The sequence below is a fragment of the Kogia breviceps genome, chromosome 10 (genome assembly GCF_026419965.1).
Source record: "Kogia breviceps isolate mKogBre1 chromosome 10, mKogBre1 haplotype 1, whole genome shotgun sequence".
NCBI classification, from domain to species: Eukaryota; Metazoa; Chordata; class Mammalia; order Artiodactyla; family Physeteridae; genus Kogia; species Kogia breviceps.
In genome coordinates this window covers 17915178-17932162 of record NC_081319.1, presented here as the reverse complement: position 1 = coordinate 17932162, position 16985 = coordinate 17915178, and the positions used below count along the sequence as shown (strand labels likewise).

The following is a 16985-nucleotide window of genomic DNA, read 5'->3' as shown; positions in this document are numbered from 1 at the left end:
AGCAGTCTTGATGAATATCAGAAGTTGTTCTGTATTTCTGTCTGCTTCTGAATATTTGTGATAATGAGACACATGTTTCACCTCTTAGTGCCCTATCTTTTGGCAGAATGATAGTTTTCTGACTTTTAGGCTTTGATATATGACTTGAGAGAAGATTGATACTTGGTCTCTCGCATAACTAAATATTTGTTTTCATATGAATAATATACCTTTTCAAAATTTGTCATAGGTCGTATATTGAGTTTTTTAAAGAACATAAGAATAGTGTTGATGCTAAGAATATGAGAACTAAACATCGTTTGTCCAACTAGAAAATAAACATTAACGATTTTACGTATGTGCGGTGTAGTGGAAGGGAGAACATGGGATTTGAAGTTAGAGAGTCTGGGTTTTTGAGTCCTGGGCTGTTAATCACTAGTGGCCTTACTTTGTTGGGGGGAGAGAATTTTGTGTCGATCTGCCTGTAAACAAGAAATAACTTCGTGACTAATAACTCTGTTAATCTGAGGCTTTGTAATTGTCTTTATAAGGAGAATAAATAGATTTGTGTGGCAAATTACTGAAGTCTGAAGTTTACGTTTACACTTTTTAGCTGCATTTGTCATCTCTCTGCTCACATGTTTGCTGTTCATATTGTAACTCTCAGGAATGCTAATAGTGTGAGATAAACACTGCTGTTTATAACATGATTTTAGGTCCAATTTATGTTTCAGTTTTGTATTTTGTGTGATCAAGTGAAAATTTGATTGTGATTGAAGTATTTGGTAAACAATAAGGTACCTACCAAAATATTGAGTGTATATGTATTTTAAGTTTGATGAAACATGTAGGTTGTACATAAAATTTTAATTATGGAGCATAACTATGTTTATAATACTTTTTCATTGGAATCACTTGTCTTATTCTGTCTGATAACAAAACATTTGTAGTTTTACTTGAACGCTAAAAAAATCTTTGCGCAAAAGAATACTTGAGAAAGTTTCTGTATTTAAATAAACTCTTACTTGATTATTATTTGTGTTGCCTCTCGTAAACTTAAAATTGAATTGTCAGAATTAAGAATGTTAAAATTTTTTCTCAGTTTTGAAGCTTTCCATTAATTTTGAATGCTCTTTTTTATTGCTTTTTAAGGCAAGGGAGGGAACATTGTTTTCTTTTTAAATAAGAGGACAGGTGTGCTTATTGCCTTGCCTATTTTTAAGTGACTCATCCATTCATTTGTAGCATTTTCTTTTGTAGCTTAACACAGGGGTGACTAGATAAAGCTTGAAATAGCAGGAGTAATAATGTTCCTAATTTTTTTGATAATTATGACCCCAAACTATAAAATTATATTCTTTTGCAGTATACCTTTTACTATTCAGCGACTATGTGAATTGCTCACAGATCCAAGGAGAAACTACACAGGAACAGACAAATTTCTCAGAGGAGTAGAAAAGGTATTTATTTTATTATTGGAATTATATTAAACTGTAGCATAATAGATTTGAGTAAAGAACTTTGAATAGGCTCTGTTTCAGGCACCTTTTCTTGAAATAGGTTTCTCAGCCTACCTGAAGTTTTTCCCAATTTGTTTTCCAAATTATGTCCTAAGTTTCAGAGAAAGATGTAATAGGAGGGAGGCAGAGGAATGCTTGAGGTCAGTTAAGCTTGGGAAAAGCAGTTTATTATTGTCTTGTGGAAATTCTTAGTATACCTTAACATTAATAGCTCAGAGAAGTTCTATAAATGATATTTTAATAATAGAGGGTCTTGCAAACTTGTTTATCCACAGAATTCATTTCTTTAGTTCTAGAGTTCAGAGGTACACAACTTGGAAAATCGCTGATACAAAGCATTTAAGTTAGATATTGAGAAGGATATATATATATGTTTAAGAATGAGAGAAGCATTAGGTTTTTAGTGGGTGAGGGGATGTTAAAGGGGCAGGGCATTCTAGACAAAGGAAACAGTCTGAGACAATGAAAAGCAAGACATAGACTTGTCTGGAGTGAAGAATGAATGAAGGAGCCCCATGGGAACCAAGATTGTGGACCAGTGGTTTTGTTAAAACCATTGGTTTTAGTGATTGATCCTAAAACATAGTCTAGTGTTATTTTAAGGTTCTAATTGAAGTTCAATTTATTTTACCCTTGGAGCAGGAATGCAAAATCATTACCTAGTGATTTATAGTAGATCTTAGGGCCTTACTGGATTACTGTGTTTTGTTGAGCTTCTGTACGTTCAATTTAATAAGATTCCTGAAGGGCAGGAAACTGAGATGGTTCTTCAGTACTTATTTTCAGTTCAGAGACTTTCAGTAATTCCACTTGGGCAATCTTTGGATAATGAGGCAGTGTCACAGTAATCATAGTTGTGTGACCATGGACCAGGTACATAACCTAAGTCTCAGTTTCGTCATCTGTATACTGTGGATCATAATGAGGCTGTGAGGGGGATTAAATGTAAAAGCACTTTGGCTCAGCAAACTTTCAGTTAATATTGACTATTAATAAAGTTATTGTTACCAGGAAGATTATATTACAAAAAAGGTTTGAGTCTCTTTCCTTGAGGTATATCATGCTACACATCAAGCTTTTGATTGGGTACTGCTTTAAAAGGAAGTTTGTTATAGTAGGCCTAAATACTTCAAACTCTAAATATCTTGGTGTGATTCTATCTCAAATAAGAGACCGTGGTTCTATTCTGTTACCTGTAATACATAATGTCAGGGCTCTAAAGTAACTAGAGTAGAGTTTAAAAAAAAAAAAATGAGGCTGGCAAAAGTAAATAGTTGAGTAGGATATTAGATTTTGGTCTTTTGCTATTGTCTTAGTTTTCGTTGCTTGATTAGAGATTTTTATTTTTAGCCATTTCTTTTTTTTTTTTTTTTTTTTTTGGTGGTACGCGGGCCTCTCCCTGTTGCGGCCTCTCCCGATGCGGAGCACAGGCTCCGGACGCGCAGGCCCAGCCTCCATAGCTCACGGGCCCAGCCGCTCCGCAGCATGTGGGATCTTCCCGGATCCCGGACCGGGTGCACGAACCCGTGTCCCCTGCATCAGCAGGCGGACTCTAAACCACTGAGCCACCAGGGAAGCCCAGCCATTTCTTTTATTAGTAAAAATGTAATAAAATAGAAACTTAATACCAGGGAGATTTTGAGAAATTAAAAACAAATAATTAAACTTTATTTTGTGGTACTTTTCCTCGCATCAATCACCAATTTTTGTTATTGCAGAATGTGATGGTTGTTAGCTGTGTTTATCCTTCTTCAGAGTAAGTATAGAGATTTTTCTTTTTCTAGTATATTCTGATTATTAAATCATTTCTAATGTATTAGTCTTAAAAATAGGTTGCATTTATTTTATATGTAATTAAACATAACATTTGTCAATGTTTATGAAACTACCATCCAGTCCACAAAGTAGAATATTACCAATAACATTACCTATATGTTTTTCCAGTGAAAAGATTTGTATTAAAGAGATTCATGATTTACTGCAGTCTTAACACTGTTGGATTTATGTACTGTCTGGACCCTGGGATCCCATCCGAGACAGGCCATTTCTAGGACATAATTCTTAGGTTTGTAATAGCTACTTGATGACATCGCTCTTCATGATGGAAAATTATTTCCAGTTGTTAAGATTTATATAATAAATTAAGGTAGCAGTTTAGGGCACACTCCTTGGCACCACTGGTATTTTTTTATGAGTGGATGTCCTGGGATTGCAGGAGATTCAGCACTGTCCATGGCTTCCACTGAATGCCAGTAGCATCCACCACTTCCCGTGAAAAATTTCTTTATACGTTGCTAAATGTCCCCTGGGGATGCGGAGTGAGGTAAGGGGGATTGTTGGAAGATGTTGCCCCCTGTTGAGAAACACTGGTTTAATGGTTTAAATATCTGATTTCATAGACCAGTAACGGTGAATTTGTTTTAGAACTCTTGAAGAGTGTACCTCTATATTGTTAAATAACATACTAAGATAATCCCATAGTTATTTTTCTTAGAAGTCTTTCATTTGGTTCTGTGACATTGAGATCTTAGAAAAGATCTTTTAGACCCATGATTCTCATCAAAATTAAAGAATTAAACTATCCATAAAAGTGTTTTTTTCTTTTCTTGTAGGAAGAACAATTCTAATAGTTTAAATCGAATGAATGGTGTTATGTTTCCTGGAAATTCACCAAGTTACACTGAAAGGTGAGATTATTGATTTTTATTATTCAAAGAGTTGCAGTTTCTTAATTTTGGGTAGGAAATTCAATATACTTTTTAAGAATTGGGAATTTTATGGTGGGTTAGGATATACCGAACAGAATTAGTTAATTTGGTAACCCATGGTTCTTCAAGACAAAATTAAAGAAAATGTTTCTGTGATATGTTCATATAAACAAACCTTGGGAGGGATGACTTTACAAAAATGGGAAAACGATGTTCATTATTTTACCGTAGGTCTAATATAAATGGACCTGGAACACCCAGGCCACTTAATCGACCAAAGGTTTCTTTGTCAGTCCCCATGACAACAAATGGCTTACCTGAGAGCACAGACAGCAAAGAGTCAAACTTAAAGCAAAACGAGGACAAAAATCACAGGTTTGTATGTGATTTATATTTAAAAGAAAAAATGTTTTCCAAAAGAGTTAACATTTATTGATGGTTTTTCAGCCCTCATTATTTATTATTTACGATTTACTGTTGTTTTGAGGGGTAGAAAATGTTCTAATGCAGTTAGAAGGGGCTGCCGCTTTTGCAGCATTAGCACATGCTGACGATGGGCAAAGAAAAGGCTAATGGGGGAGATTTTATTTATAATAGGGTGTTAAGAAAGTGGTCATGATTCATTTTTTTCTTTTTGAAAGTTACTTGAAAAGAGAAGATATTTATAAATGAGTTGAAATTTTGTGAATCATTTCTCATTGTAGATCATGAAAGGAAACCTTTTTATTTATATCCCATCTCAAATTTTCTACATCACATTAAGGGAAGGAAGACTGAATGAGTGAGAGGAATTAAAGAGTATTGGTCTTGCCTGGACAAACGGGTCTTATCAGAACCGATTTCTTAAATTGGTGATGATGCAGAAAGGTGTCTGTGTTCTGACTTAACTCAGGAACAATGAGCATCTTATCTACAGCTTACTCTCAAATGGTTCAGAAAATTACTAATGACAATAAGAATAAACAGAGATGGAGACAGGGTGATGGAGCAAATGCAGTGAGTTGCTAATTAAGGGGAATCTGCTTTAGGGGGATATGATAGTTCTTTTTCTGTGAGTTTAAAAATATTTCACAGTAAATTATTTAAGAAAAAAAAAAAAAAGAGTATGTCCCTGTGGAAGACTTGTAGTTTTAGTATAGGAGGACATTTAACTTCCTGGAGAATTGAACAGAAAGGTCATGTAACTTATTGACAAGTTGCTAGTGGGAAATATTTATTAAACAGTTTAGGTGTCCTCGAAATTATTCTCTTGTGTTTTTCTTTGCCCAGATGTTATAATTTAACTTGGACACTGAAATACAGTTAAACATTATTAGACCTTAAAAATGAGAATATAAACAATGAAGAAACAGTCTTATTAATGACACTTTAAAACGATATTTACAGTGACTCTTCGACATCTGAATCAGAAGGTTCCTCAGTGAGCCCTATAAAAAATAAACATCCAGATGAAGATACTGTGGAAGCTGAGGGCCATGAGGTAAAAAGACTCAGATTTGACAAAGAAAGTGACGTCAGAGAGATGGCCAGTCAAACATCTTCCAGTGAAATTTCTTCAGTTATGGTAGAAGAAACAGAAGCTCCATCTTCATCTCAGAATAAAGACAAAGAAAGTAGTTGTACCAGGCAGCACTGTACAGAAGAGGATGAAGAAGAGGATGAAGAGGAAGAAGAAGGTATTTAGAGACCATCTGTAAAAGGGTGGAATAAGGAGATCCTCAAATTCTTGTACTTCATTTTTGCGTGAAAGAATTTAACGTAATGGAGCTCCTTATAATGCTGATGTTGGGCTTTTCTCCCTCCTGTATGTGTGCTATAGTTGCTGCTGAGTTTCAGGGATATGATTTGAACTGTAGAATATCAGAATTCATGAAACTTAACTGTGGAGGTATTTTGAAAATCAAATTTAACTACAACAACATTTGCTTATTTTTAGAGTCTTTTATGACATCAAGAGAAATGATCCCAGAAAGAAAAAATCAAGAAAAAGAATCTGATGATGCCTTAACTGTGAATGAAGAGACTTCTGAGGAAAATAATCAAATGGAGGAATCTGATCTGACTCAAGTTGAGAGAGGTTTACATTCTGAAGGTAGTGAAAATACAGGCCCTGTAAGTAGTTCCAATTGCCATGAAACGGAAGAATTAATAGGATCCAATTCCAGTAAAACTGGAGAGATTCTCTCAGAATCATCCATGGAAGCCACAGAAGTCACAGATGAACCAATGGAACAAGACTAACTATTTAGAAATATTTAGATGCAGTATTTTACATACAGTTCTGGTTTTACACTGTATAAAACTTTTATGTAATAAAGTGGACCTTTAGTTTTACAAGAGAAGCAGGTTGTAAAATAAAGTACTTTATGGGATAAATCCTGAAAGAGTTGTACATGTAAGAACTGTGAATATCAGCTCCTCTGGGTCCTGCTTACCGCTGGCTTTTTTTGGTCTGGTCAAATCAGTGGTTTGTGTATAGATTTTTTTTTTTTTTTTAATTTAGAGTTAAAAATTTTAAACTGGAAGATAATTATAATTTTGAAAACTTTTGGAGATTATCACATTTAGTTTATACGTATGCAAGAAAGCTTTTTGTCTTGTCTCTTTCTGACAGCTCTAGCAGTTTTCATATTTTGGTCATAGTTTCAACATTTTAACATGTGAATTATAGGGTTTCATGTTGGTTTCCAGATTTTATTGTTTGACTATGTACTATGGAACTTTAAGTCATATATACATATATATATATTATTCTAAGGGGGGAAATGTTATATTTTTCTTTTTCTATAAGAGATGAATACAGTGGATACTTTTTCTATTGGTAATGATTGAGTTCACCTCTTTCAGAAGACAGTTTCTTTCTCTTCTGAGTAATTCACATAAAATCTGGCCCTTGTGAAACCCTGGAAATCTTAAGTCTGTTGAAATACCAGGTTAAACACATTCCAAGAGATCTGTTCAAACTAAAATTCTTTTGTATACTTCTGAGGTGCCTGAGAAAAAGACTTCATTATTTATGAGAAAATGTGCTTTATCTTGGAAATTGTGTTCAAACATTAGCTTACTGTTTTGTAGAATGAATGCTTATAAAGCTGACATGAGACCGTCTCAGAAGAACCAGGCAGGTTCCTTTACCTTTTGCTTGCTTTTCTGAACAGTGTGAATACTACACATTTCTTTCTAAATTATTCTAGAGTATACAGATGTCAATGGTATGAAACACCACTGTACTGGAAGAATTAATATATTACTTTAGTAATGTACCGGAGCTAAATGACTGAAGCTTTAGGGGTCCATAAAAACCACCGTAATTTGTATGACATTTTGAAGTGAATTAAATATTTTTGAACATGCTTCTTCGACAGCCAGTGTTATATTTTTCAGATCAACACAAAGCACAATGGTTACTCTAAACTCAGTATTTTCAAATTCACATAATTTAAAGTCATGCAAGCTGCAATTTCCCTGTCTAAATTACTGGCTGCCAAATTTATACCTGTTTCTTCAGCTGTACCTTTTGATATTTAGAATTTTTAAATTTCTGTAAAGTAGATTTTGTAGAATGTTAATGTGTTCACTGCCTTTGTGAAGCGGTATATAATTGTATAATTTCTGTGTGTAAACCGAATGCTTGGGCTTTCAATACAGTATTCATATAAAGCAATAAATATTAATGTTATGAAATATTTGAGTACATTTTTATCAAAATATATAAGAATCCCTTTTTTTAATTTCAGATACCTGAAGTACACAGATGAACTTATAATCTGATGCAAACATTTTCTGACACTGTATCATATGCTCTGGGGTGATTTGGGCAGCAACCACAAGTTTTGCATTTTGCCTACTTCAGTTGCTATGACTAAAAATACCAAAATGAGTTGGCTCCGTTTATGTCTGTAGGATATTATACTACTGACTGACTTGACTGTCAGGTTTACAGCAGCTAGATGATATATTTGTGAATATGTCTCATAGTTGAAATGAAAACTGAGTATTGATTTACTTACTGTTATCCAAGAGGGGAAAGAAAAATCACACATTGTAAATTTTTTTAAAAAAATTTTGCAAAAATGTTAAAATGAAGCAAATTTTAAATGTGACATTCATTTGTAGTGACCTATTCTTTGTTTTCTTGAGGGGTATTTTGCCAATGAGAGCAGATTTTAAACATTTTAAGTTTAGAAAATTTGAAATTTTCTTTAGAATATTTATGAAATTATTGTCAATAAACCTATTCTTTAAGATCCTGTGACCTTTTGATATTTTTTATTTTAATTATGCCATGGACCACTTGTAAACTGATTTACTTCTGTCAAATATAAGTTGAAGATTTAGCATCTGACTTTGAGGTCTGTGGTTTTATTTGTAAACTTGCAATTGCTATTTTGGCAAGGGCAAATGTATTTCTTTATTAAATAAAGTACAATAATGGTGAATGTACCAAAATGCCATCACTCAACTCTATGAGAGATCTGCATTTTAATCTATAGTTTAATAGTTTTAATATTTATTAGATATTCTTATGTTGATCATAGATCAAACTTGTTGCTGTTTATACAGATACTTGTAGAATGCTCATGGAATATTTTCTTTAGGATAGGTGGAATACTTAGGTAGTTAAACTGGGAAACCTTGTTCAGCTGGTTTGAGATACGATGTCCGTTGGGAAGTAAATTTCCTCGAGTATATGCATAGGTGCACTTACACAGACTTTGCTTCATGGAAATGTCAGTTCTAATAGTAACTGATTCAGATGTGTATTTTTAGAAGGCTAATTTTAGGCACATTTTCTTAACACACATCAGCAAAGTCATATTAAAAGATCTAAATGAAGAATTAGGACTTTGGTGATTACAATATTTTCTCTTTTGGCCTTGAACAGATTGTTTACCTGTTAGACTCTAGACTCTGAACCCAACATGTAAAAAGAATTTGAAATGCTGATAAGGAGAGTGAGAATATTCATGGAATACACTTTTAGCACTTTTCCCTTTTAAGAAAGTGAAAACATTATCCCAGTCCATTTTTAAAAATATATCTTTTCAGTTCTGAAAATGTTGGCGAACAGAAATGAGTAGTGGAAAATGTCATATTTTAAATGTTTATCAGATAAATTTAATCCACTTAGGGTTTATTGTAACTACACCTTTCAGAAGTGTGGATGGAGCAGTGAAATTGCCTGTCAGAGCTATAAAACCCTCTGGCTTGGAAAGGCATCCCAGAAACCCTGGGTAAGAAGGTGTGGCCTGTTTTAAAGCATGGAGGTTCAGAGTGTTTTGTTTTGCTGGTGTAGATAGGCATGTACTTATGCATTTTTGCATTTGTAAAGTCAGCAATTTTTCAAATAATTGTAATATACTAGTTTACTTATAAAGATACTTGGGGCAGAATCTAAAGCTACGATGTTTGATTATGAGAAATGTAACTTGTGGTAAGGACAAAAATGCAATTTGTAGAACCAAAGGAAATAAAAATTTTGGAGAGTGTTTCACAATGTCTTCTGAACAGGAGTTTTTTAAATACATTGGTTTTGATCAGATAAAGCTTAGTTCTCTCGAGATTTGTGCTAATCATAAAATGGATGAATGCAAAAACACCTTGTAATTTCATATGGAATTATTATAATTAGGTTTATTGGATTATTCGCCTAGCAAGAATGCTAGTATGTATCGGTTAGACTACATCTACTATTTCACATTTTAAAAATAATTAGTACACTTTCTTCAGAATTTTATTTCATCAACTTGGAGCCTAGATTACTTTGCCAAATAAATGTATTATTTTCATAATGCAATAAAATATAAACTAGAAGAATATCTTTATGTGTGGAATTACTTTATTTGCCATAATAGTTTACACTCCCTCCCTCCAATGCCCCCTTTTCTCTCACCTTAGGGAGGTTTAGATCCACAAGCATTTCCTGATCCATAGGGAGAGGAGCTGCATGACTTCGTTACAGCTCTGTTGCTTAAGTGCTAACAGGATGTTTCCACAGAGATGGTGCATCTGAGTTGAATGGACGATTTCGCTTTGCTGGGCAACTCGTACCTGGTATCTGTAAAATCGAGATTTACCAGGTAAAAATTTCTCTTGGCATAATTTGGCACTAGTTGTCATGCACAGATCTACACCATCTGTATTAGAATCATTTTAGAAATGGCAGTTTCAGACGTCTACATGGTTAAAGTGTAGAGTTGCCCTCAGTGGAGAGGGTGGATTCCATTTTCAGTTCTGGGTTCTCATTTCTTCATACGTATTACTGCACAGTAGGTGATAGTAAGTGGTGACATCTGTGGCTCTCAACTCAGAAGGTAGTGTTAATCAGCATGTTTCTGAATTTAAGTATTGAGTTTCAACTTCTCATATTTGATCTCTAACTTCTCCCCACTTTATTTACTAAATGCTATAGCTAGTGTAGAGTTTTGGGTTAACTGAAATGAAGATTGATTCTTCTATTGATTAGGAATAAGAAGCATGATCTCTAACCACTTGCCCATCTAGAATGACGAGTACACTACTGTTGTATTTTAACAGATTTTTTTATTTTTCAGTGTAAAGTTCAGTTGAGTCTGGGATCTTTGGATGTTTTGTACGCTTTCAGAGTTTTTCTTCCCAAAGGCAATGCATTTTTTTTTTAACTAAAAATAATGACAAATACACAAAAATGCCAGTAATTCCCAGTGTCCTAGTCAGAAGACTCCACTGGTTTACTGAGTTTTTTAATCTTGCAAGCTAGTCCTATGCTTGGCAAGAGGTAACAGTTGAAATTAAATGGGCTTTGTGGATACCGGCTACACAGACACTTTATTCCTGTGATTACTTTCTCTCTGCTTTAAAAGGGTTCCAAGTTCATCCCTGAAGCCTTTCACTGTTGCAAAGTTTGTGGATTTGGGAGCAATACATGCCATTGGATGTTCCTAAATCCAGGGGCAGATAGACTGAATCGCCAGAAAATGTGCATCCAAATAACAAACTTCTGTGACTGTGGCCAGCTCCCCTGACCTACAGAAAGTCACCACACTACACCCTTGCCCGATAGGGGACAGGTGTTTCTGGAAGTGGTAAGTTGTGTCATTAAACTAGCGAAATCCTGCTTTAATGTGCTGTAACGGGAGTTGCTCTTTGGCCAATAATGCTTCGCTTCAAGAAATCTTGGTGGTTGAATAGGTTTGCAAGGCCTTTAATGGTGCCTGTGTTTGCTGAGACTTTGAGGGGTAAATGCATGGTTAGTATTTGGCCGTCTTCATTTTGGATCATTGTTTTTCTTTCCATTGCTTGCAGTGCTACAGAATAGGAGGTTCAGCTTTATTGTCACCAACAGAATTCATATATGCATTTAGGAATGCACATAATCTCCCACTTTCAATCCGGGAACCTAAAATTTTTAGGTCGCAACTTGTATGAATTGTTGTGTATTTGGGCGGCTAGAAGAGTAAACTCAGTCCATTCAGTCATGTTTGGAGAACAATAACTATTGCAAGTTTTTAGCAGAAGGCAGCTTGCGACTTGCACAGGACAGACATGCTGTTGTGGCGGTCTGGGAAGGCGTCTCAGGTGAGGTGGGGTTCAGTTTGGCCTTGAGAGGTGAGCAGGACAGCCAAGGAGACAGTATGGTATAAATGGGCAGAGTACAGAGATGCGGGTTAAGTCACAGCTTCAGAGTCCACACCTGAGGTTCCTTGGGTAAGTTACAGTTTCCTCATTCGTAAAGTGGGGGAAGTAACTGTATCTTCCTGGTAGGATTGTGGGGAGCATTCGAGGTAATTATGGGCATAAAAAAGCTAGATCTAGTCCAGGACCTGGCATTTCTTTTAAGGAGGAGAGTCATGCAGGGAGAGAGAGGGTTTGTCCCTGGGGAATGCAACAATTTTGCTGGAATCAAAAGTCGAGGTTTCAGTCCTGGTCAGTACCTGGTAATAATGGCAAGCACCAACTGAGCACTGACTTTATGCTCTATGTGTCCTTAACGTGTGTCATGCATTATCTCATTTAACCTTCCCACCAACCCTGTGAGATGCTTAATATTATCTCATTTTACAGATGGGGTACTTGATGTAAAGAAAGGCAACTTGCCCTGGGACCCTTCAAAAGTGGACGGTGAGAATTCCAAAGCCCAATGATTTTTACCTATTATGCTTAGCTGCTGTCTAGTCTTAGGAGACCTGTAGACAGTAGGGCAGTAGAGAGGAAGCCATTCTGGTATCTGAAGGTTCTCGGAGACACTCAGACCTGCCCAAGGTCAGGTACATCAAAAGGCTTTGTCGGTCACAAACCCAAGCACTTGGTTTCACACTCCGTGAACTTCACAATCTAGCTTCACATCTTTTTCTTTTTTTTTTTTTTAATCACCCGTGGTTTTCCAGCTAGACATTTTGAGTATACCATCTATTTTTTAAAATTTATTTAAAAAATTAGATAATGCATACCTGGCAAAAATTCAAATAGAGCAGAGCAGTATATACCAGACGGTTGTTGTCCTACTAGTGTTCCTTCCAAATCCCTCAGTTTTATCCTCCTCCTGAACCCCAGGCGAGGTGCCCTTACCAGCCGGGCTTAGTGCCTGACAGTCAAGATCCTGGGGCAGATTCCCTGGGTTTCAGTCCCAACTCTGCCACTTGCTGGCTGTGTGACCTCTGACTGTAAGATGAGGAGGAGGTCCCAACCTCACGGGGCTGTTACGAGGATTAACCATTAGAAAAGAGTCTGGCGTGCAGTAAGCGCTGCTGGCATGAGTTCCAAAAAACAGCATTATGAAGAAATTGTATCTTCCCAAAGATAACAATTCCATTGCAAACCACCGTGGTGGTCCCTACCTCTCCCCCGACTTCCCTTTCCATAGTGAATGTACATTACACACATTGAGCTACCCTTGGCCTTTTTTCTTCCCTATGTATTTTTGTGATAACTTCTTTGACATCAGTACCTGGAAAGCTACCCCAGTCATTTTAACGGCTGCATAGTATTTCAGTGGTAGATGAACCATAATTTATTTAACAACAGGCCTCCTTTAAGGGACCTCATGATATTTTGACTTGTGGCCATTGTTTGCTCGGTGTGAGCAGTTTGACACTGAGACATGTAAAATCAGCCCCTCCAACCCCCCTCTCTGGAAAACAACAACTAAACAAGCCTTTGGATTTTAAGGAATCCTTACAGAATTATTGTGTGTGAAATAGATGTCCTTGCCCCTGGGGAAGTGGTGGAGAGAAGGATGAATTATCTGTCAGGCAAACCACATACTATATTTCAAGCCATCTCAGTTGTAAGATACGCCGCTACTTTACGTAAAGTAAGAAAATAAGCCGCCCGCGGAAGCATGAGACGGGCTGAGTGCTATTCCTGCACAGAGCTTTCGCGGGTCACAGCAGCCTCACTGTCTCCTGGCAAATTTTGCAGTTTGTCTGCCCTGCTGTGGCTTGTGATGGTCCTGCAATGAAACAAAACACAGCTTCACTTCTTTGTGGGTATTTTTTCTTTCTTGGACTCTGCAAAACTCTTGGTTGTTGCTTGGCAAGAAAATATGTAATTTCAGTAGTTTCCCCAATAACGAATACTTGCTTTTCTAATGTCAAAGATTTACTCCTTGCTGTTCTGTTTCTGTGACTTTCATGACGTGGTAACACACACACACACACATTTATTTTGGTTGGGGGACATGATAACTTGTGGTCTCAATGAGGGATCACAGCATAAGCCTTTTTTTTTTTTTTTTTTTTTTTTTTGCAGTACGCGCGCCTCTCACTGTTGTGGCCTCTCCCGTAGCGGAGCACAGGCTCCGGACGCGCAGGCTCAGCGGCCATGGCTCACGGGCCCAGCCGCTCCGCGGCATGTGGGATCTTCCCGGACCGGGGCTCGAACCCGTGTCCCCTGCATCGGCAGGCGGAGTCTCAACCACTGCGCCACCAGGGAAGCCCCCTCACAGCATAAGCCTTTTAAAGACGTTTCCAGTGGCGATTAATTTCGACACACATGGTGCGCATCACTCGATTGGAGGGACAGGAGCATGCAGAGGGACGACCACTTTGCACGTGCCCTCACTGTGGCCACTGCCACGACTCCCGCAGGTCCTCCGTGGTTGAGATGCATCCAGATTTCTGAGAAGACAAAACTATCAGGTTAGAATCCAGCATCTTAGAAGGAGGCATCAGTCAATCCAGGCAGTGATTTGCTACTTTGTTCACCCGGACGTCTTTATTAAGGGGCTACTTGTGAACCTGGGCCTGGAGACACAGCAATTAATGAAGACAGATAAGGTAAGTAGAAATGTATATAAGACAGTGATTACCTCTAAGGACCCAGGTGAAGCAAGGGAGGAAGATGGGGAGTGGGGGGATGGGGGGAGCAGTAGTTCTATCTTAAATCGGGTGTCAAAAAATGACCTTTTGTGCAGCGTGTGTTGGTCGTGCCCCGTAGAGGGGCTCAGCTCCCTGGAGGGCAGCCACTGTCTGTCTCTGAGAAGTCAGGGAGGTCTCTCTGATTCTTTGTTCTTTCTCATACTCATGCCCTTCCAATTAATAAGCAGATTTGGCTTCTTAATAATGGGACTTAATTGTTTTCCATGTGCACCAAAGAAGATATTCAGATTCCTTTTGGAATATGTGAAAATAGACGTATTTACGACCATGCATCACATACTCCACCTACCCCCACACTCTTCACCCCCCACCCACATACTCATAGGAGCCTGAGACATTGTTCAATCAAGTTTTTAAAAATGAACAAGTGAAGTCCTTATTTATTTATTTATTTAAATTATTTATTTTTGGCTGGGTTGGGTCTTCGTCGCCGCGTGCAGGCTTTTTCTCTAGTTGCGGCGAGCGGGGGCTTCTCATTGCGGTGGCTTCTCTTGTTGCGGAGCACGGGCTCTAGGAATGCAGACTTCAGTAGTTGTGGCACGCGGGCTGAGTAGTTGTGGCTCACTGGCTCTAGAGCTCGGGCTCAGTAGTCCTGGTGCACAGGCTTAGTTGCTCTGCTACATGTGGGGTCTTCCCGGACCAGGGCTCGAACCTGTGTCCCTTGCATTGGCAGGCGGATTCTTGACCACTGTGCCACCAAGGAAGTCCCAAGTTTACTTTTTTTTTTTTTTTTTCTGCGGTACACGGACCTCTCACTGTTGTGGCCTCTCCCTTTGCGGAGCGCAGGCTCCGGACGCGCAGGCTCAGTGGCCATGGCTCACGGGCCCAGCCGCTCCGTGGCACGTGGGATCCTCCCGGACCGGGGCACGAACCCACGTCCCCTGCATCGGCAGGAGGACTCTCAACCACTGTGCCACCAGGGAAGCCCCCATATTTACTTTTTTGACTTCAAAAAATTTTTTAATTTCCTCATGTAGGTTTTGCATGTTTTTCTTGTTAAGTATTGCTCCTGAATGCATTATCTGTTTTATTTCTCTAACTCACGGGTGGGCAAACAGCAGGGCTACTGCCTGTTGTTGTATGGCCCGTGAGGTAAAAAATAGTTTTTAACTTTTAAATGGTTGGGAAAAAAATGGGAAGAGAAGTAAAATTTGTGATGCATGAAAATTATTTGAAGTACAATAAAGGGCCATAAAAACACACTTAGTGTTTTTATTTGGTGTCTATAATAAAGTTTTATTGGCATGCACCACACCTATTCTCTGATGTACTGGCTCCAGATCTTTTCTGGCTATGAGGGCAGAGTTGAGTAGCTGCTACTAAGGCCATATGGTGCACTGAGCCTAGAATATTTACTCTTTGACCCTTTACAGAAAAAGTCTGCTAACCTCTGTTCTAAGGGGTTGTTGTTCTAATGTGTACTGCTGTCCTCCTGGTGTGTAATCGCTCATGGCTAGCTAGGTCCTACATTTAAGACAATTTAGAACCTAACCAACCAAGGTTGAGGAAAAATTAGCAGGAAAAACAGGCTTGAAGGGTTACTACCAATAACTGAAACACCTATAAGTTATCCAGTGGAGAAATAATTTATAAAACCATTGACAAAAGTTTGAAAGTTTTCTTTTTCTCTTCCAGGTGCAATTTGCTTTCCTCCTTTACATGGGATGGTTTCTTGTGAGAGGTGCAGTCTTCTTTGGGGAAAGGAGGGAAAGTGTCAAACTATGTCTTCACAGAAGAGAAATGACAGCTCACCCTCTTGGAGCTACTGTCCCACCGTGCTTGTCATTCCCAGTTGTGGTCCCAGCGGTGGTGGAGCCTTTGCGTTGGCATCAGATGCCTCGAGTCAGGGGTCCCCAGCCCCTGTGTCCGCTTGGTCAAGACTTGGCCCAGACCGCGCTCCCCTTCATGAAGGCCTTTGCATTTGGATGACTGACCCCCGCCTGCTCCCGTGTCCTTCTTGTCATTCAGAAGGTGGAACCGCAGGTCCCAGCCTGGTTTCTAATAACAGAATATTAGTCATGCTCTGGAACACAGACGGACAGATGTGTTAGTTTGGCCCAATATTGTACATCTTCCTTTATGACAGCTCATAAAAGTTTGTGCCCAGACTTAATTCCACTAGGATTTGTTCCATGGTCATGAGGATGAAGAAATCTGGAAAAAAAAAAAAAAAAAAAAAACCAAAGTATTTTTCTGTGTTGTGTCTCCAAAAACCATAGGCTCCTTGGTGTGGTGTCTTGCGGGTCTCCCTGCCGATGAGAAGGGCAGCCCTTCCTCACACCGTTTCCAGAGTGGGTTTTGAAGGAATGCAGAAACCAAGGGCAATGTGGAGAATTTCTCACTTAACTCAATGGACGCGAGGTATAGAACAGATCATTATTCTGAGATTGTCTTTGCTCCTTTTGAAGCGTTAAAATCTC

The 16985-nt window shown here is 38.1% G+C and overlaps 1 protein-coding gene across 1 annotated transcript in view; it reads left to right on the top strand.

The window, feature by feature from the left end:
• The window catches only part of PPP4R2 (protein phosphatase 4 regulatory subunit 2), a 135635-nt gene extending 127090 nt beyond the window's left edge, over nucleotides 1-8545 (top strand). The window contains 6 exon segments of the mRNA XM_067043614.1: nucleotides 1346-1439; nucleotides 3218-3255; nucleotides 4112-4186; nucleotides 4439-4582; nucleotides 5594-5883; nucleotides 6144-8545. Of these exon segments, the coding sequence (XP_066899715.1) occupies nucleotides 1346-1439; nucleotides 3218-3255; nucleotides 4112-4186; nucleotides 4439-4582; nucleotides 5594-5883; nucleotides 6144-6448 (946 nt within the window). The 3' untranslated portion in view covers nucleotides 6449-8545.
• Nucleotides 8546-16985: the final 8440 nt, after the last annotated feature.